At 40.8% G+C, this 24,784-nt stretch overlaps 1 protein-coding gene across 10 annotated transcripts in view; it reads left to right on the plus strand.

The window, feature by feature from the left end:
• Positions 1 to 24,784, plus strand: part of cep170aa (centrosomal protein 170Aa) — an 80,230-nt gene that overhangs the window by 13,533 nt on the left and 41,913 nt on the right. For all 10 annotated transcript variants that reach the window (XM_066696457.1, XM_066696462.1, XM_066696460.1 and 7 more), the window contains exons 2-7: positions 6,089 to 6,230; positions 13,331 to 13,420; positions 14,576 to 14,654; positions 16,056 to 16,114; positions 16,693 to 16,855; positions 23,952 to 24,089. In XM_066696457.1, coding sequence (XP_066552554.1) covers positions 6,126 to 6,230; positions 13,331 to 13,420; positions 14,576 to 14,654; positions 16,056 to 16,114; positions 16,693 to 16,855; positions 23,952 to 24,089 — 634 coding nt within the window. In that variant the 5' untranslated portion in view covers positions 6,089 to 6,125. The remainder of the gene's footprint in view (positions 1 to 6,088; positions 6,231 to 13,330; positions 13,421 to 14,575; positions 14,655 to 16,055; positions 16,115 to 16,692; positions 16,856 to 23,951; positions 24,090 to 24,784) is intronic.

Raw genomic sequence — 24,784 nt, forward strand, 5'->3', positions numbered from 1 at the left:
GTGATTGATGTTGCAGCTCAGGGAAGATACAGAGAGAAACGTGCCAGCAAGTTAGGATGGCGAGATTCAGGAAAGGACCAGGGCAGTTGATGGCACCAAGGATTCCTAGAACTCTGTGATCGTTAAAGTCAGAGGTCTATCTTTTAGTATTTAGTATCTTTCCATCGCAAATTGGAAATTGTCTTGAAATTGAACCCTGCACTACAAAATAGTATTATGTTACCACTAATGTTACATTTCGTCTGCAGATGGAGGAGGGCAACAATAACACAAACCACAGTATGAACTAACACTGAGAGAGTGTCCTTCTACTACTTGGCCACCACGCCTCGATTCTAACCTGTTCCGTGCCCTCCCACCATTTAGCTCTCTTCCAAGAGATAGGGAAGCCCATGTCTGATCTTCTCCACCTTTGAATGACGCTGGTACAGAACCACTCAACTTAAACACATTGAACTGGATTGAAAAAATGCTGAGCTAGACCTCCTTAATAATGTATGCTTCTTCTTGATGAAAGTGCTTTTCCAAGTCTCTCTTTATTCAATTTTACTGAACAAAACAATACAACAGAGGACTGGGCCAATTGCATTATAACCTCTAGTAGTTGTATTTGGCAACCTTTAAAAAAATAAGTCTGATATCAACAATTAAACAGCATGAACCTTTTCAGCAATACAATACAATTCAATCTTTGTTTCTCTCTTCAGGTTGTGTTTTGAGCAGATGTGGTCTCTGACTCGGCCTCCTTTCTTTCTTCTCTTGTTTTTCTTTAATCGGTTTGACTCGTGTTGTGGGAGGCGGGTGGCAGCACTGCTAATGATCGCGTCAGGTTTTCAAAGTATTAAATTGCAGGGCCAAAGACCGGGCCCTTGTTCTTGTTTTGGTGGGAGGAAGAACTGTGCCAGAACCCTGCATCCTGAATATGTCAAGGTTACATTAAAAGACAAAGAAACGCCCAGTACAATTGTAGTCTTTGAATGTGAAAGACCTACAGTCCATTGTGTATTTGAAAGGGTTTCTTTTGCACATAGATGTCTTAGCCGGGATACGGCTGAACATCACATGTCTCTGGCCTTCCCGCCTCCCGTTGGTGTTCTAGACTCCAGCTCAATTAGACGCACTTTACTGTTGACGTCTTAATCCGTTTCTGCATACCTGCCTTCAGAAGATGGAAAATTAGTGAAGTTCCCTCTTCCTGGAATAGTTGCTTAGAGGTTTTTTTTTTTGTACTGTCTTTCTGAAAGTCACATTTTCATTTTTTTTTACTCATTCTCTCTATTCATTTCTGATCTTCACAATACTTGCACAGTGAAGCTCACACAATTAAGTTACTGTGCATGGCCCGGAGTGGTCACTTTTGACAGCGCAGAGATGAAATCACCATTTGGCCTAGAAAGGAAAAAGATTGTATTGGAACTGAGGGTACTCTTCCCCATGGCTGTGTAGTATTCTTAAAGAAATTCAGGTCTGTTTATTGCTTTCTTTAATACCTATATGTGTGTGTGTGTGTGTGTGTGTGTAGCCTGTATATACATACTATGGCTTATTTATGTTTATTAGATAGATTGTTTATAGTGTACATTTCTGAGCATTTGCATGTTGTACAAACATGTTGTGTTTGTGAATAAATCCGCTGTGTTAGGTCAATTGTGTGAGAAGCTTCCTAAAAGATCAGCTTATGCAACATCTGCTGTTTTTATGCCTCTGAGCCCTAGTACATAGTTCTCATAATTAAATGTATGTTTGAACTCATATTCTTTAATCCAGAATACAGTTAACGATTTAATGTGATGATGACTTTAGGAGGTGGTTTTATTCTTGATGGAAAAGCTGGTCACTTAAGCTAGTTCATTCTCCCATAAGGAAAACCCAGAGCACAAACAAATATATCTTGCATTTACAGCAGTTTTATATAGTTTGTATTGTTTTATGATTATTTTGAAATGATGTAGTCTGCATTTTCTCTACGCACTATTGTGTAATAAATCTTCTTCATCCCAAGCTTTCAAAATAAATGTGTTTAGTAATTTTTCTACTGCATTTTTTTTGGTCCCTTAGATCTGAATGTTGGAAGCTGGAAGAGTTTGTTTTGGTGAACTGTTGACTGCATGTAAAATTTTTATCAGGCAGTTTATTTTCTGCCAGATCATATGTGTACAGTGAGGGGAAAAAAGTATTTGATTCCCTGCTGATTTTGTACGTTTGCCCACTGACAAAGAAATGATCAGTCTATAATTTTAATGGTAGGTGTATTTTAACAGTGAGAGACAGAATAACAGCAAAAAAATCCAGAAAAACGCATTTCAAAAAAGTTATAAATTGATTTGCATGTTAATGAGTGAAATAAGTATTTGATCCCCTATCAATCAGCAAGATTTCTGGCTCCTAGGTGTCTTTTATACAGGTAACGAGCTGAGATTAGGAGCACTCTCTTAAAGGGAGTGCTCCTAATCTCAGCTTGTTACCTGTATAAAAGACACCTGTCCACAGAAGCAATCAATCAATCAGATTCCAAACTCTCCACCATGGCCAAGACCAAAGAGCTGTCCAAGGATGTCAGGGACAAGATTGAAGACCTACACAAGGCTGGAATGGGCTACAAGACCATCGCCAAGCAGCTTGGTGAGAAGGTGACAACAGTTGGTGCGATTATTCACAAATGGAAGAAACACAAAATAACTGTCAGTCTCCCTCGGTCTGGGGCTCCATGCAAGATCTCACCTCGTGGAGTTTCAATGATCATGAGAACGGTGAGGAATCAGCCCAGAACTACACGGGAGGATCTTGTTAATGATCTCAAGGCAGCTGGGACCATAGTCACCAAGAAAACAATTGGTAACACACTACGCTGTGAAGGACTGAAATCCTGCAGCACCCGCAAGGTCCCCCTGCTCAAGAAAGCACATGTACAGGCCCGTCTGAAGTTTGCCAATTAATGATTCAGAGGAGAACTGGGTGAAAGTGTTGTGGTCAGATGAGACCAAAATCGAGCTCTTTGGCATCAACTCAACTCGCCGTGTTTGGAGGAGGAGGAATGCTGCCTATGACCCCAAGAACACCATCCCCACCGTCAAACATGGAGGTGGAAACATTATGCTTTGGGGGTGTTTTTCTGCTAAGGGGACAGGACAACTGCACTGCATCAAAGGGATGATGGACGGGGCCATGTACTGTCAAATCTTGGTTGAGAACCTCCTTCCCTCAGCCAGGGCATTGAAAATGGGTCATGGATGGGTATTCCAGCATGACAATGACCCAAAACACACAGCCAAGGCAACAAAGGAGTGGCTCAAGAAGAAGCACATTAAGGTCCTGCAGTGGCCTAGCCAGTCTCCAGACCTTAATCCCATAGAAAATCTGTGGAGGGAGCTGAAGGTTCGAGTTGCCAAACGTCAGCCTCGAAACCTTAATGACTTGGAGAGGATCTGCAAAGAGGAGTGGGACAAAATCCCTCCTGAGATGTGTGCAAACCTGGTGGCCAACTACAAGAAATGTCTGACCTCTGTGATTGTCAACAAGGGTTTTGCCGCCAAGTACGAAGTCGAAGGGGTCAAATACTTATTTCCCTCATTAACATGCAAACCAATTTATAACTTTTTTGAAATGCGTTTTTCTGGATTTTTTTGTTGTTATTTTGTCTCTCACTGTTAAAATACACCTACCATTAAAATTATAGACTGATCATTTCTTTGTCAGAGGGCAAACGTACAAAATCAGCAGGGGATCAAATACTTGTTTCCCCTCACTGTAGGTGGGGAAAGCTACTGGCGAAGCACAGTCTCTTGACTTGGCAGTATGCAAGTTCTTTGTAATTAAGTCCATAACTGCTATGATTGTCCAGAGATGCATCTAGAGTACAGCCTACATTTTCCCTTGATTCAAATGTACACGGGGGTCTGTCACTGCAAAATGATTGTTCCCGGAAAGTGGGCAAAGGTAATTAGACTGATTATTTAAGTGCGGTAAGTTTGTATACATCTGAATCCTAGGGGAGAGAAAACTGCATTCTAAATTCACAGCACGTCTGTAACTCTTTCAAATTACATATAGCAGATTCTTAATGTTTGTTCTCCTTAGCCAAAATGTCATTAAATATGTGTGCAGTCCACCACGCGTTACAGTGAGTCATATATAATATAGGGCTGCATTGGGCTTCTGCGAATATAAATCTTTGTAGCATCCAGTGGAGCACTAAACTGATATTTTAAATGCTGACAGTTTATTTTATGGTGTACCAGAATACAACTCCATGAAACAACAATACATGCTCTCATGCTGTTTCCTGCTACATCACATGACTGGCCGCACAGTTTGACATCAACATGGCCGCCATTTTGTAGCAAATTCAAAAGGGCCTGCACATAGATGAAAAAATAAGGATGATATGCTTTGCTAGAGCTACAGTTTAAGGTTAGACACATTCTCTCTCCACATTTTGACAAGCTTTGATGTTCACAGAGGCGGAAAGACATAGGAGTGAAATGATGTTGTCTGTAAATACATTTTGGGGGAGAGGGACCATGGGAGGAAAGACATCTTAAAATCTGTGTCTCAAAAAGGGTGAAAAGTAGAAGATTTTCATTTACCTTTTCTTTGTCCATTTAAAACCTTGCCAGATTCAGGTTTTTATTCCTGGAGATGCCTTTACATTTTAAAACGGCATAAGAAGTTGTATTTTGTAGGAGTTTGGCATGTACAATACAATAGCAGATGTTGTAATTTTGATCCTCTAGTAACATTGGGATTTCTGTTTTTCAAAATATCAATAATTTATTAACATTTCTCAATTCCTTGGCTCTGTTCCCCCCGCCCCCTGCCCCCCGCCCCTCCCGCATCATAGTACAAGAATCCCAAGGGGCTTGACTAATGCCGCATTTATATTTTTTTAGTCTGCAAGTCATCCATTCACATCTGGCTCCAAAAATAAGCCTCTGGTTGTTGAAAGAATAGTTGCAACAGTCAGACAGTGGGGAAAAAAACTAATTTACACAGTATGTTAGTACTGTGAGAGATGTTTAACAAAATGTTACTTCACTTGCCATTATGTATAGCTTTCACTCACTCTCTCTTCTCTGTTGGCAATTAAAGCCATTTTCTTTTCTGGTATCTCAAGAAGTAAGGGAAAGTTCTCTAGATTCACAGAGAAGCCCACCCACTGCTCTTGACTAAAGATTTGCAATATGACCATGCCTTTAAGTAGTGATTTTAAATGTTCTGTAAGAGTGATCCTCAAGGAGACCGCCGGCACACAGCGGTGACTTCAGTTAAGAATGTGAGGGCTTTGTCCTTGTGAACACAACCGTAACCATTTCAAGCACCGTAGCCTTGGAATTAAGGTGAGGTTAGTAGGCTACTGTGTTATTAAAGGCATTGTTTAAACTTGGTTGCACATCTATCCAACCCAGCCCATTAAATAATGCATACGTTCTGAAGTGAACTTTCAAGCTGGACTGAACAGGATTGAGTGGGCCAGTTCAGGGCACGGCGCTTTGCTAATGAACTCTGTACTTCCCAGCCATCTCTGTACTTTGCCAGACATTTTGGGAAGTGCTTTCAAAGCAATTTCTACTGTTCTGGAGAGCAGCGGGGGGGAAACGATGTGCCGTAAGCTTAAAACGGAGAACCATGCCGAAAGGTTTAGCTACTCAGCAAATCGGAGCTGTGATGGTGGTATAATGAACAAGAATTGATTCAAAGACAAACTTGCTTTCAAAGAAGTCTAGTTTCAGGCGGCAAAGAAAACCGTTACACAAGGCCAATCATTTTCCATCTTGACGTTGTGTTGGGCTTGCTTTGTAAAGCTCGTTTATTAGCCTTTTTGCTTTTCCCCCGGAAGTGTGCAGCTGTAAACGGGGCCAGCTGAAGCTGCCTTTATCTTGGGAGTGTGGGGGATCAGAAATATTGAATTTCAAATCCAGCTGCATGTGTCACTTCCTGTGACATCTGGGTTTAACGGCAGGAGCTGGAGGCTGTGCCGGATCAGGCCAGCTCTGGCTCTGGCTGCTTTAGTGCTGCTGGTAAGTGCATCTCCCTGAAACCGAGGGAAGAAAGTAAATTCTGGCCCTTTACAACATTTTCTTCTCCACAGGATGACGTAGGGCCTGAAGAGGGACTTCTGAGCAGAGATGAGCTTAACGTCCTGGTTCCTGGTGAGCAGTGGGGGCACCCGGCACCGACTGCCAAGGGAGATGATCTTTGTGGGCCGAGACGACTGCGAATTGATGTTGCAGGTAATCAGATTTCTTGACACTGCAATTCCCCAGACCCCCCCCACTACAGCAACCTAGAGATCTACATTTTTCTCACTTTTCTTAAATTATTATATTTTATATATATATATATATATATATATATATATATATATAATTATATGTTATGTGTTTTATAGAGACCTATATATCATCTTTTTTCTTCATATGTTAGTTATTAAAAGGGTGTGCTGGAAATAGAATGTGCTGAGAGAAATATCAGGATGAAGTATTATGGTTTACTGCCTCTAAAAGAGCAAAAGACTCTTATCCATTATATAAAACCATGTTTCAGCTGGAGTAATAAATAACAGGTCATTTTCAATGCAATGAAAAGAAGATTACTGGGTATTTGTTCATTCCCCTGGTGCTGTAAGCAGTCCTACATATGAAAAGAAAACCCTTTGTAATGTTGTTATTTGCAGCAATGTGGAGTAGTGTTTAGGGCTCTGGACTTGTACCCTTGAGCAAGGCACTGTACCCAGAATGCTCCAGTAAAAACCCAGCTGTATAAATGATATATTGTAACCATTCTAAGTCTCCCTGGTCTGCTAATAAATTAATTAATAATAAATATTATTATTATTATTATTATTATTATTATTATTATTAACATACTTGTCCACTTGGCTCCTGAAAAAGTATTTTTTGTATGGATTTGTAATGTGAAGATCAAGCTGGAGTAAATCTGATCTAGGCTGATAGAACCCAGCAATTGTAAAGCAGGTGATGACAGGTTTAAGCTGTGAATGAAGGACCAGCTGGTTTTCTATTATTATTATTATTATTTTTGTCATTTAGCAGATGCTCTTATCCAGGGCGACTTATATTTGTACCCATTTATACAGCTGGGCATTTTACTGGAGCAATCAAGTGAAGTATCTTGCTCAAGGGTACAACAGCACTGTCCCACCCAGGATTTGAACCCACAACCTTCCAGTTAGGAGTCCAGCCCTAACCACTACTCCACAGTGCTCCCATTTCTATGAAGTTTATAGATGCCCTCCTTCCTGCTTCACAATCCCCGTTGACCTGTTGTGTGTCACGCCAACAAAAAGACATAATGTGAGCACTGTGGTAGAGTTTAGGCTACATCTTGACTGCCTACTAGATGGCTGTGCTGATTGGCAAAATTATACCACATGTGTGTTTCATGCATGGTGACAAATTAGAAAAAAAAAATCAACATGAACTAGCAGCATGGCAGATGAGGAGCAATGGTTTGGCTATGCACAGTCAGACATTTCTCAGAGAAAAGTTATCTATAAACTTTGTCGGGTAACAGTTGGCTCTTCCAGAGGTAATATGACATCTTTTCAACCACCTGAAAAGGAAGCATCCGAAGAAAAATACCGAGCGTGTTTCCCTCAGGTCGGTACAACCCCACTCATCTGTATCTTACGAGGTCCAGAAACAAACAGTTATCACTGACCGACACAATAGAGCAGTCGAAAAAATACGACAAAAGCAGCAAACGATGGAAAGATGTGACAGAGGCGGTCACATTCTACTTAGCTAAGGAAATGGTGCCATTCAAATCTGTGGAAAACGTGGGATTTAAAAGATTGGTCCACACTTTCATTTTGATCCAAATTGCTGGCTTCATATTCAGCAAACAATATACAAATTTTGTATTTTCTAGGGCAGAAGAAACCTAGCGATTTTTCCTCAAGAAGCAACTCAATGGTTGGCTTTTGCTGTGGGAAATGCTTATTGCTTATCCAGTGAAATGGATATGGCAGGGGTTACGGGGGTTGGCAGAGAAGTGCAAGGACCCACTATTTTCTGATATGACCTTTGTTCCTTACAGGGACTATGGGTCATGAAATAGCAAGGAGAACAGACTCAACATTGTTCTGGGTGTTTGAGAATCTGGACGTCCTGTTACAAAGAGTGGGGCCTTTTGCTCAGTCGCCCATTATTTGGGTCTGTTATTCCCTCATCTTTGTTTTTATTCCATCTGTTATTGTGAGAAACTCTACAAGGTACTTTTCTTTGAGTTTCACTCAGATTTCTGATATAATGGCATGTTCAGCTGTCCTTGAAACCATTTTGTATACAATGCCTGAGTTTAGACATGTGAATGTCTTATAGTTTTAGCTTTACTTTTGTGTGCTCAGTGTTTAGCTTTAAAACACAATGGTCTGTAAAATTGTGATTCTTCTCAAACAACACAGTCAATTCAGTTTCAGAAAACACGGTTCTTTTTCATAGGGAACTGTTTCGGGAACTGTTCCTGTGGAGAAAAAGGTGTTTTCCAGTTTCATAACATAGCAACTGAAATCCAAAGATGTATTAATGTGGACAGGCAGAGATTCATTTTTGTAGGTCTGCTGGCAAATTTAGATCTAGGGATTCGTAGGAAGTGACCTTGAACGCATACCTTCCAATATTCAGAAGTAATTTTTCACATCAGCCTTAAAATAGCAAACTGATCTTTGTCAGTACTGAAGTGAAACCATTGTAATGTAGCTTTTGTGAAAGGGTTGTTTGGGAGGGAGCTCATGGCAGGGATAATGTGGTGTGTCTTTTCAGAGCAGATTGGTTTGATTGATTAGTGCAGATTGTGGTTGGCTAGTCTTTAGTCTGTCTCGGAGAGAGAACGTTGGGAGGAGGTCTGATATAAAAGCTGTTTTCTTGAGAGATAAAATCGGCACTTCATAGTCAACCCTAGAAGGCCACAATACTCCTGTCCATTGCTTCTCAATTAACCTTTTGTTGTTGTGGCAGAGGTCAGAGCCACCGCCGTGGAGGTAATTTGAAGAAGTGTATCCAGTTCTTCATTACAGAAAGTGTGAATTTCATGTCCTTCAGTGTTTGTGACCGAAACCCCTGTGCTGAAGACATTGTTGGCATTTCTGACTGACTTTTATGCTGGGAATGTTTATAACCAGTGGTGTATATTAGTATATCGTAGCCTTTCTTGCCCCTAATCAACTCCAGCCAACTTTCCAAAGCGATTCAGCAATGGGGGATGGGGGGATGGGAATGCTACACTTTATACCTACAGTCTCTCTAACAGGAAGTGCTGCTTGACTTCCTCTCAGAATGGAGAAGTGTAATGGGCTCTGGTGCAAAACAATAACTGTGCAAACCCCCCTGTAGATGTCAGTGGAGACGTTGTAACCGACCGGCTCGAGAAGAAGTCAAAGAATGCGCTCCCCTTCTTGAACTTTCCTCCTGGGTGGGAAGTCATGCTGGTTTCCAACCCCTTGGTCACTGTAACAATTAAAGCACTTGTAAGCAGCTGACTTGGGAGTATTAATAGTATCTGGGGCAGATTCCTCAGGGGTTAAATTTAGCCGGACCGAGGAGTGGACGCAACAGGCAGATTTAGATGAGTGTAATAGCGGGAGGAACGAGGTGCCCAGCAGGGTAATGGGTGCTGTGTGTGTCAGAGAGCTGATAGTCACTAATTTGATTCCACTGAACTTCCTTAAAGTTTAGCTAGAAGGCCTATTTAGTTAAAATTCAGATATCCTTCTTAATCTGTAGGTGCTGTAACTAAACACTTTATAGTTGTATCCTTTCCCCACAAGCTATCAAGTTAGATACACTTCATTTTCTGTAGTTGAAAATAAGTTTCTTGCATTTATCGCACTCAGCATCTTGAACCTCATGGTATTTTGTTTTATACAAACAGGCAGTGAAGAGCTATATGTTTACATCGGCATTAAATAGGCCGAAAGCAATATTGATCATTTACAGTAATATTAAGCAGTTAGGATGTCCTTGAGCTAAATAATAAATACAGTCACTCAATGTTAAATAAATACATAAAGAAGAACAACACATTATAAATACGAGAGACCATTTGGCCCCTGCTTACTGTAATCTTAGAGATTTACAAAACCGCTTCTTTTGTGCATCTTTCAGGGCCTTGAGAATCTTTTTTCATGCTCAAAGCTTAAAATGGAAACCTTTTAATGAAGATATTGTTTGATTGACATCTGGTAGAATCCTTTCACACATCTCTGAAAGATTGCAGGAGACTTGACCGGTGTGTGACAGCCTTAAATTTGCATTTGATTTCCTTCTGTTTAACTAATATGTTTGCCTGCTGAGGTTAAATAAATTAATGTCTTCCAGTCTTAACTCAGGTATGTGTCTAATTGTCCTTCTCTGACCTTCTTCCTTGCGATGTTGCAGCAACAGATTATAATAATAATAATTACGTTAATCTTCTCCTCCAGGCTAGCGATTGCATTTCAGATGTGTCATGTGTTTAACAGCATGATTAAAGCCTCCCAACCAAAATTACACATTTAAAACTAAATGAGTCCGAATGCACTCTTTTTACAGCAGGCGAGGACTGTTTCAAACAAATAAATAATATATTAAAATAATTTAATTCCCCAGTGCACTGGGCTGCGGTCTCACTGTATTTGAGAGCTCATAACACCCTATTATAAAATGAGTCAAATCCAGACAGCTGCTCAGATTGATTTATAATGGATGTCTCCCCTCTCCACCCAAATTTCAAATTTTGTTCCAAGCTGCTAAAGCTGATGAATTTAAACAGCAGGTCATTAATGTGTGACAAGGAAACCAAACAATCCCATACATGCAATATATACCATTGTGTGATGAAGTGGCTGGTGCCAGAGTAGACTGTTTACACAAGCTCAGAGATCACTGTCAGAGATGCATGCTGAGCGAATATAACAAACAAGGGTTGAAACGGAAGTCAAAAAAATGCAAGCATAAGAACACTTTCTTCTTTCAAAAGGGGTGTCTTTTTCTTAGGACTTTTAAACTGATTTGAGTTGGATAATTTTCCCATTAGGAGTAATTCTAAAAGCTATGAGAACTGTACATTTTCAGGCTAATTCCCAATTAAATTAGGTAGACAACAGTACTGACTTTACCTTGGATGTTCATTGTAAAATACCAGTCACTTGGTTAGATGAAACGGTTACATTCAACACCAGGGAACAGATTAAAACGGTAGAAAAATGTTTATAGAACGAATTAGTTGGGTCAGCTGACTACATTGAATTCCAATAGCTGGGAGAGAGAGTGATGTGGCGAACCATTTCACATCATTGTGACACTTCTAATTTTGATGGATCGATTACCTGTCACTTAAAAACATTTTCTGAAACCGTCAGAAACAGGAGTACAAGTCTCTCCGCCAGAAAGCACGGAATAAAGAATAATTAAGATGTCAGGGACGGCAAGCGACACTCTGAGATCTTGACAAGGCTGTAAATCGCTCTCGGGGGAGTGTGGGACTGATGTCTTTCCTGTCTCTCTGTACTTAAACGTGGCAATGAAAAGGATACGCACAGCATACCTCTGAGTAGCATGTAACAGGAGTAACCGCCGCTTCCGAGCAAAAGAGCCCATCAAATGGAGCACAGGAGTTCTCGCATCATTGCTGCCTCTTAGATCTGTCAAGATGAGGTTCCCAGTAGAGCGCTGGTTCATATTTTGTCTGAGGTGAGCTGTTTTTTTTTTGTTTTTTTTTCCTTCGCGGAATCACTGGTGTGAGCACCTGTCTGGCTGAAAGCTTAGTTTTGGAGTTGTTTTTTCTGGGAAGCAATCACTTTAGTTTCATCTACAATATCTTGTGTAGTCGTGTACCTAATCTCCAGGGTAACACAGACTGACCCCCCTGGAATGTGTCTGAATGCAGATTTCCTAAAATATGTAGGATCTTCTAACCTCCTGCACAACACTGCTGTTCATTGTCAGTGTCGAGCAACTGTATACGTGAAAAGGCCTGAGGAATGTGAACCACTCAAACTAGCACATTTTTTGTTTCCCTAATTAATCACATCTGTTTTTGCTAAACCAAAAAATCAAAACGACCACAGAAGGTTCCGCGCCTTCTAGTCGTTCGCATTTTCTTATCCCAGATTAGCGTGGACTTTGTAATCGCCTATTAATATGCTTAAAGGGTTAATCCTTTCTTGACGGTAATGGGATCGGCACACTGTTCAGATTGATCCAGTGATGGTAGGATGGTAGGATATATATTTTTTTTTTTTCTCCTCCAATCTTCTTTCTCCCTAACTGCCATAGACAGTCTGAATTTCTTGCTTCGTTCTTTCACATAATATAATATATCAAGGCCCTTAAGGCAAGTTCCTAAAAAGGTTGGCAGCACTTAGTGTTGCATTGTGGGTAGAACGAAACACTGAAATTGTCAAGACCACCGCATTGGCAGGGTGGGTGCATATTTAAAAGGCTCAGGGCAGTATCACCTAGTAGCAGTTGGAGTTTATTGGATGTTAATGATGGAATAATTGAGTTCTTCCTGAAACGAGGCTATTACATACTTCATTGTTTTGTATGCTTGTGTGTGTGTTTGTGTGTGTGCTTTGTGATTCAGTGGAATTCTGTCAACATTTGAACATGATAGATACTGCCATGGGGGTTGAGTTTCATGGAGCCTTGGCTATGTATATCTGTGTCAGAGTTATCGTTACCCTTTCAGTAATGTATGGTTCAATAACTTCTCTGGAGATTCAGACATTTAATCTGCAAACTGTCATCCGTTGCATTAGTGGACTGGAGGACCAATGGGCATTATTGGTGTCTGATTACATTCAGGTATGAAAGTGAGAAATCTACTTTTTTTCTTGGGCTCTAAGCTAAGCTTGAAATGACATTGTGGAGCGCCAGTACTGTTTACATAAAGGGCCGTGGCTCTCACCACTGCACTGTGGGTATCTAAAACATTCGCCAATCCTTAATCATGATTGCCCTTGACAAATGTACTCGGATAAGATGGCACCATACATATGAAACACTTTATATCAGGGCTGGTTTGGCAGGAACTAGAGTTGTTGTGTCTTGACCAAAGCATTTACATTCCATTGGGCCAAGCAGATGATTCAAATTAATTCAAGAAAACTCTTAATAATTAACCCATTGCTCCTTTTCAAGAACAAATCTCTCACAAACTTCTCATGTTAGCCATGTTTAAATGTGCATTTCCAGTTATTACTGTGTTCTGTTTTTTTTAAATGTTATCACATGTCTTATAGATGACGTGAAAATTATAACTAACATTTCCAGGTTAGATTGCTTAAACTGTGCTCACCTGATTTCTGTTCTTTCTTGATAATTTTCAGTCGCGAAGTGTCGACAAGCAGCACGCCGTCATCAACTATGAGGCGGCCACAGATGAGCACAAAGTGAAAGACCTCGGGAGTCTCAATGGGGTAAGTGACTGGACCGTGGGTCTTGGAGGGTCTGTAAACGAGATTTATAATCTATTGGAGATAATCGTTGCCTCCTAAAAACTCAGTGAAACTTCTGCCTTGGCTCCTGGTTTGATGTGGCCTTGTTTTCGGTCTAATGAGAAACACACTCACCCTTCCCTCCTAGCATATCTTTCACCTCATCATGAATAAATATGCATGTATTAATTACAGTCTACTGCTTTATTCAAGAGTCTGGTATTTTATAGCACTTCCCTGATGGTCCACCTTTGAGAATGCCTTCATTTCAAAAGGCCATTTCCTTATCAGACAATCCTAAAATGTATCCCTTTTCTTTGATTTTCTGTACTGAATTGTTGGAGCACCTGCACGTTGCTCCTTCACAGCCCACAAGCTTCTCAGTCACTGTTTCAGTTCAAGCCCCTGATCGAACATAAAATTCTAGTATCCATTAAGAGAACATGGGCATGTTAACTGCTTTTTAACTGACAAATATTTTAATTAATCTGTTACAGCATGCTGAGTGGGTTTCATCTGAGGTTCTTCAGAACATATTACAGAAAGTATAAGCACTGATCAGAGACTGTAGGCCTTCATCTGGTTGAACGTTGACTGAAAAGCAGAACAGAAATCGGGAAATAGCAGCCTTTGCTGACCGAACACTGAAAATGATCCCTGCACATTCTCCAAGCTTTCATCAGCCATTGATCAGCTGTTTCCAGCTGCCGGAGATGCTGGAACAGCTACAGAAACCAATATATATCTTAATGTCGCTATTTAGCCATTCACAGTAATACTGCCAGGATGTTCTACTAAAAACCTCTGACTCACATGATTTGTCGGGCTGCGTAGGATCCCTGTTTGCTCTTCCTGGGCCATGTATGGAAAGAGGCAGGAAATCTGAGTTACTGTGAATCAGAAAAAGAAAGAAAAACATCCTCAATCTCTCTCCTTTCTCACTGTTACTCATGCTGTGCAGTGAAGGGCAAAGGATCTCTGAATCAGGGAGTTAATCACAGCCTGGCGCGTGAAATTAAAGATTGCTTTCACTCAGGGCTGGGTTTTCCTTGCCTGTGTAGCAGGCTCTTCTATAATACTGGGATATACATTCACACACTATTTTCTGTTCCTTTTTTGGTATTTTTATTTTATCAGACCTTTGTTAACGACATCAGAATCCAGGAGCAGATGTACATCACGCTGAAGATGGATGACAAGCTGAGGTTCGGATACGATATCCTTTCTGAATTGCTGTCAAGGGCGCAGAGTCGCCGAGAATTGAGTTTTTCATTCTGAGAAGGCGAACCTCTATGCTTGACAACCAGAGTACTGAGGGACTGTCTTGTTTTGAAGTATTGGATACCTGGAGGAATTTTGACATCTACAATGGTCTTGCCTTGTATCGTGAATCTGTTTATGTTCATGGCTGTACTTTATTGCTGTAAGGGTAAGAGGAGATGGCTGTCCTTGCTTTTGACGGTGAGCTTTACAGAGGTGAATCACACAGCAATATAAGCACACCTGAGGCAAAAATAGCATAGTAGATTGAGGAAATGTTGAATGTTTCTGCAGTATTATAATAGTGACACAGGTTCAGTGCAAATTTCATACAAATATTCATGCATAGTTTTCTGGGAATTTGGTTTTAGTTTGCAGCTGTCTTTTTTTTTTTTTCATCTATACAAACCACAGTCTTTTTTGGTACTGTTTGTTTGTTTGTCTCCTTTTAAACTGACACTCCTTCCCCCTCAATCTACTTTAAGGATTCTGTTTCCTCTTGGTTCACAGCCTTACAGTACAGCAGTGTGTTTGCTCATGCACAGAATAGTTTGTTCTTGTTACGCTGACAGCCCAGTGTGGTGTGATTAAAACAATGCTGTGTTTAGAAGCAATTTGGGAAGGGAAATTAGCACCGCTTCACTTCCTGAACTGTAGGCAGACTGTGCTATACATTTCGATCTCACCCCGAACTGTGTGGCAGACACCAGCATTTTCACCTATAAATTAATCTAAAGTTCAAACACGAAGCCGTGCTGTTGAAACGTTTCCAGACTCCAAACTGGTCCATGTTTTTTTTCACCTCTTATGTGCTCTGACTTCACAACGAAAGCAGACATGAATCACAGTGTTACAGCAGACGTGTAGTACAGAATATTCCGCATTGTCCGTGTTGATTTATGTGTGTTACATGTGTCCCCAATAAATGGTGTTGCTTAAAGACATGGCCAAAAGACTATGTGGATTAAAGATGCCTGCAAATTAGATAATTAATTAAACTACTGCTCTGCTACTGGGTAAGTCTGTTTTCTGTCCTTAAGAGAATGAGATACAATGATCCAATTAACAGAATATAGTGTAGTAATGATTCTTGCGGTTGTCGCTTTGGGTGTGGACACTATAATCATGTTGTTGATTCGTTCTATTCCAAGACTAAATTAAACATTTGACTTCTCCCAAGTCACTATTCCAGCACTTGAAGGTGACTTTCATGTTGGGCAGGGGATTCATCCTCCAACTTAATGCAAGCAAGTATTGTGTTTTTAATTTGGGATTGGGAATTGGCTCCCGATTTCACCTGCATTCTGTGTTATTGTCCTAGAGTTCTCGAATGTGCCTTTTCCTTAACATGTCTCACATACAAACCTGTTCACGGTGGTGAGAGGAGAGCTGCACGTTCCAGAGGAAGCTTTGAAGGTATGTAACTCTGCCATGGATCTATGAAGGTCCATTAATCAGATCCTTGATTGTTCTAGCATGCTCTGAGCTTCATCTGACAGACAATAATGGCCTGAAATGAGGATTCTTTCACGCTCCCCTGTAACACTACGGACGTTTGACTGGCCAATCAATAGGATTCAATCAATGTGTCAGTGGTGGAAAGGCTGAATACCTCTGGATTTGCTTGATGCACACTTCTGGTCAACCTTTTGTTGTTCCTGCATGTGCTGAACTACATAAACCCACAATTAAAAAGTAAGAAAGCTTACCACAGCATTCTAGTGCTGGTTGTAATATGAACTGATATAAAAATCTGCTTCATCGAGGACCTAATGGACCACAGCTGTTAGGGATTTCTTTTTGGCCTGGGAAACCAAGCTCTTTCACATGTTCTGTGAATGTTATTAAGCCAGTGTTAACATGTCCCGTGAGCTTTAGGGATCACCTTACACATCAATGTGTTCCCCCTTTGTCTCTAGTGCTCTTCCTGGCTATTTCTGACCAACTTCCTTTGCCATCTCTTTTTTGTGTTTGTTGCAATTGGTTTTTATCAGCATGAAAAGTTTACAAGCCAGCTCCAGCTGACCAAGAAGCCTTCAGAAGGGGAGACCTCCAAGGTGCCGCCTACTAAAGTGGTCGAACCCAAGGCTGCTGAGGCATGTTGCGAGGGCTCCCCCAAACTGGCCGACCCCTACAAACTGGATGACAAGCTGGCAGGTGAGTGGCCAAGCAAAGTATTGCCTTCCCCCTGTTCCCTTTCTTCTGTTTATCACTGAAGCCTAACATAAACCAGACCATTAGGATTTGTGGACCTTGTTGCAAGAATAAAACATCAACACAGATTGCTGCTTCTTTTGCAAAGTGTGTGTTTCTCTGTAGCTCGGCCTTGGAAAGACAACCTGAGTATTGATGAAACCGTTCCACCAATTGGAAACCCTGACTGCTATAACTGAAGGTCTGGCTTCCATTCCCATCCTTTTTTCATCAACTAGATGTTTTTTTGTCTAGGAGCCAGTGATCGTGATCTGCTGATTGGCTGTAAAGTAAGAAGGTTGTGGGTTTTGTGGAGCTGTAATGGGAAACGCGTCCTGCAATAATATGAGGTGACCAGAAAAAAGCAGTCTTTCCAATGCCAAGAAACATTGGAGATGGGCTGAATCAATATGCTGTAACCCCTCTCAGACCTCCTAAAGAAAGAGTAATCCAGACAATGTCTAACTGGTCTCATTGAAACCCACTCTCATGGCGCCGAAAGCTGAGAAGTTGATATGTTAGTAATATAGACAGAAAATAGAAGAGAATCTTAATGAAAACCATATTCTTGGAGATAGTCAAAAAGGGTTTATACAAGGCAGATCATGTTTTACTGATTTTATTAGAATTTTTCTGAACACGCAACTGCAGCTGTAGATCCCATGAAAGCATATATGATATGATATACTTAGATTTTCAAAAAGCTTTTGATAAGGTTCCATACCAAAGACTGATCCTCAAATTGGAAGCTGTAGGTATTCAGGTAATGTAAGTAGATGGATTATGAACTGGTTGATGTGTAGGAAACAGAGGGTGTCGATTAGAGGAGTCGCTTCTAACTGGAGTGAGGTTGTTAGTGGAGTTCCACAGGGATCAGTACTAGGGCCTTTGCTTTTTCTAAGCTATATTAATGATCTGGACTTTGGGATAGTTAGCAAACTTGTCAAATGTGCAGATGATACTAAAATAGGTGGCTCAGCAGATACAATCTCGGCAGCACAGGTTATTCAAAGGGACCGACACCTGGCAGATGAAATTCAATGTGGACAAGTGCAAGTAACAAAAATGTCCACTATAATTACACTATGGGAGGAATAGATGAAGTAATGCATTAGAAAGACCTAGGAGTCTATGTGGACTCCTCACTTTCTCCATCCAAACAATGTGGGGAAGCAATAAAAAAGGCAAACAGAATGTAAGGGTATACTGTCAAAAGTGTAGACAGTACAAAGCGCTAGTTAGAGCTCATCTGGATACTGTGGACAGTTCTGGGCTCCACACTTCAAGAAAGATATCGCTGCTCTAGAGGCAGTTCAGAGGAGAGCAACCAGACTTATTCCAGGTCTGAAGGGAACGTCCTACTGAGAGACTGAGGGAACTGAACCTTTTCACCCTGGAACAGAGGAGACTACGGGGAGACTTCAAGTCTTTAAAATCATGAAAGGCATCGACCACATCAAACCAGAGGAGCTTTTCCAGATCAACAGGAACACACGGACCCTGGGACACAAATTGGGCTTCAAGGCATTCAAAATGGAAAACGGGAGACACTTCTTTACACAGAGTGTTGTCACAATCTAGAACAAACTCCCCAGCAATGTGGTAGAAGCTGAAAATTTGGGAACATTTAAAATCAGACTAAGTGATCCAAGGATATTATCCAGTTATTAATGCACACCAAACGAGAACGATGGGTCGAATTACCTCCTCTCGTTTGTAAACCTTCTTATGTTCTTAAGAGGTGGACCCCAACATTTTGAGAGAGAAACCAACTGGTCCTCATTATGTAAAGTTTGGAAAATGTTTCTGTAGGTTTAACCATACTGGGTTGTCCTATTAAAGCAATCTGTTCACTGGGGCCTATCTGAGCTGAACAACCTCCTCTGTCTACATCTAGATCACCATAAAGCAGGGATAGAAAAGCCGTATGACCTTTGAAATCACTTCTGCCATCTACAATGTCCTGTAATTTAATTTCTGGCTTGTTGCATGATCTGTGAAAAGTGATTCTCCTCTCGCTGATTCTACTGCACACCACACTACTGCAAACGATTTTGCAAACGTTACCGTGCAGGGGAATCGATAGCATCACAAAATACTATCGAGTCCATAGAAGAAGCATCTCTGTGTCACACAGATATACGGAACTTCCCCATTTGCTTTTATTTGTTTATTTTTCCTTGGCAACAACAAAGCAAAGACCACTGAAGGACGATTTAATAGAGAATTGCAGTGAACGATTACGAAAGAATAGGCAATATGCAAGAAATAAATCCACTGGAATAGAAAGATGATACAGTTGCTCTTCTAAATATAACAATTACCGCTGAGCACTACAAGGCTAAGAATACACAGTGAGATTATCATTTGAGTAAACCTTTGTGTAACTGCTTGGACTGTAGGTCCTTGACTTCAGCTGGCTTCAAAATCTACTGTTACACTGTAGAAGCCTTCACTCAGTCAGTCCTTTTCCTTTGATGTAAACCCACATATTTTTATGCTCTGTTCGTTTTTTCAGAGCTATGAAAAGGAACTATTTAATTTTACTATAATTTATTGCTATAGAAGCAGAAGTAAGGGATAAAACATGGTAAGAGCTGAATCGGCAAATTAATCCACTGTTTCGAGTTCCATTAGGTGCGAGACAGTGGATTATTTTCACTGGATTCAACTCTTTCTGTGGTTTATCCCAATTAAAACATTGCTCTCTAATTCGTACTCATTGGATTGATTGGTAGTTTGCTCCAGAAGTAATGGTATTTGATTTTAATGACTTCTGCTGTGCTGTTATCATGAGTTCCTCTGCGCCTGAAACCCCCTTGACGCAGACAACATTTCCTGTTTTAAGTGAAGACCACAGCATTGAGGATTATATATTAGGTTTAGAACAGGAAAGTGGCATTAGAAAGATGAAGACAGTAACTAAGGGCTATAATGAAGTGGAGAGTTTTGGCAAACATTGTAAACTTTACAATGTTTATCAAAACTCTCCGCTTCATTATAGCCCTTTTACATACAGTGAGGGAAAAAAAGTATTTGATCCCCTGCTGATTTTGTACGTTTGCCCACTGACAAAGAAATGATTAGTCTATAATTTTAATAGTAGGTGTATTTTAACAATGAGAGACAGAATAACAACAAAAAAATCCAGAAAAACGCATTTCAAAAAAGTTATAAATTGATTTGCATGTTAATGAGGGAAATAAGTATTTGATCCCCTTGCAATCAGCAAGATTTCTGGCTCCCAGGTGTCTTTTATACAGGTAATGAGCTGAGATTAGGAGCACTCTCTTAAAGGGAGTGCTCCCAGGTGTCTCTCTTAAAGGGAGTGCTCCTAATCTCAGCTCGTTACCTGTATAAAAGACACCTGTCCACAGAAACAATCAATCAATCAGATTCCAAACTCTCCACCATGGCCAAGACCAAAGAGCTGTCCAAGGATATCAGGGACAAGATTGTAGACCTACACAAGGCTGGAATGGGCTACAAGACCAACGCCAAGCAGCTGGGTGAGAAGGTGACCACAGTTGGTGCGATTATTCGCAAATGGAAGAAACACAAAATAACTGTCAGTCTCCCTCGGTCTGGGGCTCCATGCAAGATCTCACCTCGTGGAGTTTCAGTGATCATGAGAACGGTGAGGAATCAGCCCAGAACTACACAGGAGGATCTTGTTAATGATCTCAAGGCAGCTGGGACCATAGTCACCAAGAAAACAATTGGTAACACACTACGCTGTGAAGGACTGAAATCCTGCAGCACCCGCAAGGTCCCCCTGCTCAAGAAAGCACATGTACAGGCCCGTCTGAAGTTTGCCAATGAATGATTCAGAGGAGGACTGGGTGAAAGTGTTGTGGTCAGATGAGACCAAAATCAAGCTCTTTAGCATCAACTCAACTCGCCGTGTTAGGAGGAGGAGGAATGCTGCCTATGACCCCAAGAACACCATCCCCACCGTCAAACATGGAGGTGGAAACATTATGTTTTGGGGGGGGTTTTCTGCTAAGGGGACAGGACAACTGCACCGCATCAAAGGGACGATGGACGGGGCCATGTACCGTCAAATCTTTGTTGAGAACCTCCTTCCCTCAGCCAGGGCATTGAAAATGGGTCATGGATGGGTATTCCAGCATGACAATGACCCAAAACACACAGCCAAGGCAACAAAGGAGTGGCTCAAGAAGAAGCACATTAAGGTCCTGGAGTGGCCTAGCCAGTCTCCAGACCTTAATCCCATAGAAAATCTGTGGAGGGAGCTGAAGGTTCGAGTTGCCAAACGTCAGCCTCGAAACCTTAATGACTTGGAGAGGATCTGCAAAGAGGAGTGGGACAAAATCCCTCCTGAGATGTGTGCAAACCTGGTGGCCAACTACAAGAAACGTCTGACCTCTGTGATTGCCAACAAGGATTTTGCCACCAAGTACTAAGTCGAAGGGGTCAAATACTTATTTCCCTCATTAACATGAAAATCAATGTATAACTTTTTTGAAATGCGTTTTTCTGGATTTTTATGTTGTTATTCTGTCTCTCACTGTTAAAATACACCTACCATTAAAATTATAGACTGATCATTTCTTTGTCAGTGGGCAAACATACAAAATCAGCAGGGGATCAAATACTTTTTTCCCTCACTGTATGGCCCAATGTAAAGGATTGGTTGTCAGTAAGTAGTCGAGCAAAAATGGGCTGTGGAAAAACGATGGGTTTAAATCTGGCGTTCATGTAATGAATTGGGATGTAGTAACTATGGATATCTCTACTTTGTGATTCAGTCTTTTTGTTGTTGAAGTAAGAAAAAGTAAGTACAATAATTTGGTGGCACAGTGACCATGCCAACCAGCTGTTCAAACGATTGCTGCTTAATAAACTGCCATTTAGCTTCTCGGTCTAATTGTTGTGACTGTGAATTCGTTAGCTCAAAGTGTGGGTTAAGTTAATCAACAAAACATCTTCCCCACGCTCCGCTTCTCTTCAAAGCCACACCGCCACTTTAATGAGATGATTCATAAGCATAATCAACTGCAAGATCAAAGGATGACGCCCTAGACATGTTTTCAGTTTAGCTATCCCCAAATTTCATTCATAATCATAACGCCCCCCTCGCATGATCAGAATCGTTAGGGGACATTTATCCCGTCATTAATTCTATTTCTGTCGTGGATTGATGTGCTATACGGGGGGGTGCGTGAAACTGAGAGGCCTTTTGTTGTGTTGAGTGTGATTTCTTTGACAGACCTTGCTGTTCTTAAATCACTCTAGGATATCTCTGGTACAAGTGCATTGCTTGCAGTTGAATTCTACCCACAACCTTGCTCTGTAAAGTCTAGATAATTGGCCAGCAACAAACCCTGAGAGATAGAGAGATAGAGAGAGAGAGAGAGAGAGAGAGAGAGACTTCTGCCCTCTCTTTTTATTTTCTCTCTCTCTCTCTCTCTCTCTAAGGGTTTGTCAATCAGGTATGTCTGAACTTGGAGAGGATTACACTTGACCTGATATGGAACTCATAAACACACTAACATAGACATGTTGGTGCTACTTTGGGGTTGTTGTAAAAGCTGTTTTTTATTTAATGTACTGCTTACTAGCATGATATGCATGATGCTCAAGCCATGTGCTGAAAAGATGACAGCATTTCTTTCTTGGTCAGAATTACGACATGGTAATGGTTGCTGTTCCCTTATGCCAGCTGCTAATATTTTTAGATGTGTCATCATCGGAGATCTTTTCTTTTTTCTTTTTCTATTTGCATAGATCGTATCTAACCATTGTAACCACATGCATGAACTTGGCCTGTTGCTTAATCATCCGCAAGATTAAGGTTTACGCTGGCAAATTTACCATAGGATTTTTGCACTTTTAACTGTGGTCGCACCATAGTTTTACAGTTTGTCTTCACTGTGGTTTACTATACTATAACATGAGTAACCCATGGTCTACCACAGTAAACATGTCTTAGTTCACATAATCCAATGTGGTAAAGCACGGTAAACACGTTTAACCCAAATCACTGTACAGCTAAGGTAAAACCACAGTAAAACAGTGCAGAAATCCTGTGGTAAAATTGCATAATTGATATTTTACAAAACAATGAACACATGGTAAATTATTTATTTTTTAAATATATTATGCATAAATTAAATCTCGGCCTGTCCCAGGAAGACCCTAATTGTAACCAAAGGGACTTTTTTCTAGTTCAATGGTGCCTTTTAGTAAGCTTGTGAAACATAAGGACGGTGCTCTCTCTCGCTAAACTGTAACAAGCCATTACTAAAGATAATATCCTGTCAGCTGATTGAGCCCTCCACTGAGGGTGGGAGTACAGAGTTACAGCACAGCCCGCCATCTGTCCCCTGTGGCAGCCAAGAGGAGTTCATTCTCAGTGCAGGAGAGAATCCCTCTGCAAGTAAACTTAAAACCAAATCACCTTTCTGAAAGCCAGACTTAGTGAAAACCAAAATCACGACAAGGGATTCAAAGGTTTGTTAAGCCTTCCTTTCGGCACAAACTATTCTTTGTAACGTAAGACGATGCATGGTCAGATATTTGCGGCCTGCCTGTGAGTGCCAGCTTCAGAATAAAGTACTTTTATGTAGGTCAGTCATGTACTCTGAATGCTGTAGTTAAAGCAAAACCGCTTTCTCTCAAAAATCAGTGCTTGCTCAGAAATGGCAATGGATCAAATTTGTCTTCTCTTTCATCAGTTTTTTCAGACGGGCACAAGCAAAACATTCGGCAATTTAACACAGAGGACTGGAATGCTGAATATGCAGAGTTGTGATTTCATAAGTAAAAGCCTCAGTCTTAAGACATTCTCTTATTACGTTGTTTTTGAATTATTTCTGAAGGAATGAAAGCGTCCAATATTGATTGATTTCTGCTTTATATGTGTTAATGAAAGTGAGGGTTTTCGAGGTTTGTTTGGCCAACAAAAGCAACACTCTATGACACATCTGATTAAACCCATCTGGTATAGTACACCACTTGAGTTTGTTGAATATAGGGGGGCAGTTATTTTTAAAGCAAAGTTAAATTTGTCTAAAGGTCCTTGTCTGGATTTCAGGAGACATTGCTGCAATGCACCGGGGCACTCCGCTATATGGGCAGCCATCTTGGTGGGGGGACGGAGACGCTGACGATGAAAACTCTTTCAAACAGGAAACCAAAACGGCCAGCAAGAAGCAGGAGAGCTCTTTGTCAGGTGAGACTCCTGCCGCCCTGTAAACTGCCAGAATTTGTAGAGAGTAGAAGATAATTCAGTCTGACACTAGCCTTTCTTAATAAAATAACTAACCTTATTTGTCTTTTTGTGGACGTATATTGTCACACAGACATTACAAGACATTATCTTCAGAATATCTCTTTCTTTAATCGAATTTTACAATTAACAGATTAAAAAAAAACACATCTAGTGAAAACAACTTGTGAGGAAATACATTTTTTGCTTTAATATAATTTGGTACAGGAAAAAACTGAAAAGCTTGTGGATTCTAACACATGTACTGTCTCTAGCATAACGTCAGGCTTAAGTCTGTTATTTTTTAAGTCCATAACTGCATGAATAAGCAGACATGAGGTTGGTGCTGAGGAGGAAGGAGAGAATGTGTTTGCAGGTTCCTGCCATTTCTGTTGCTTGGGGATACTCCTTAACGCATATCTGTTTGTGATTTTATTTGACAATACTGCCAATTATCGCCTTGGTCAGAAATTGAAAACTGGATATTTTTCAGCCCTTTAGTGCCATTGTAACCACACCCATTATTTGCATATATTAGCATACCACCGAAATTCGAATGCTGTCCTGTTGTCAATACTATAGGTCATGTGTTGTGCAGTTTGGTGCATGATTGACACATTGCAAAGCTGCCAATGAACTGATATTAATCTGATGTGACA

This window comes from Amia ocellicauda, chromosome 23 (genome assembly GCF_036373705.1).
Source record: "Amia ocellicauda isolate fAmiCal2 chromosome 23, fAmiCal2.hap1, whole genome shotgun sequence".
NCBI lineage: Eukaryota > Metazoa > Chordata > Actinopteri > Amiiformes > Amiidae > Amia > Amia ocellicauda.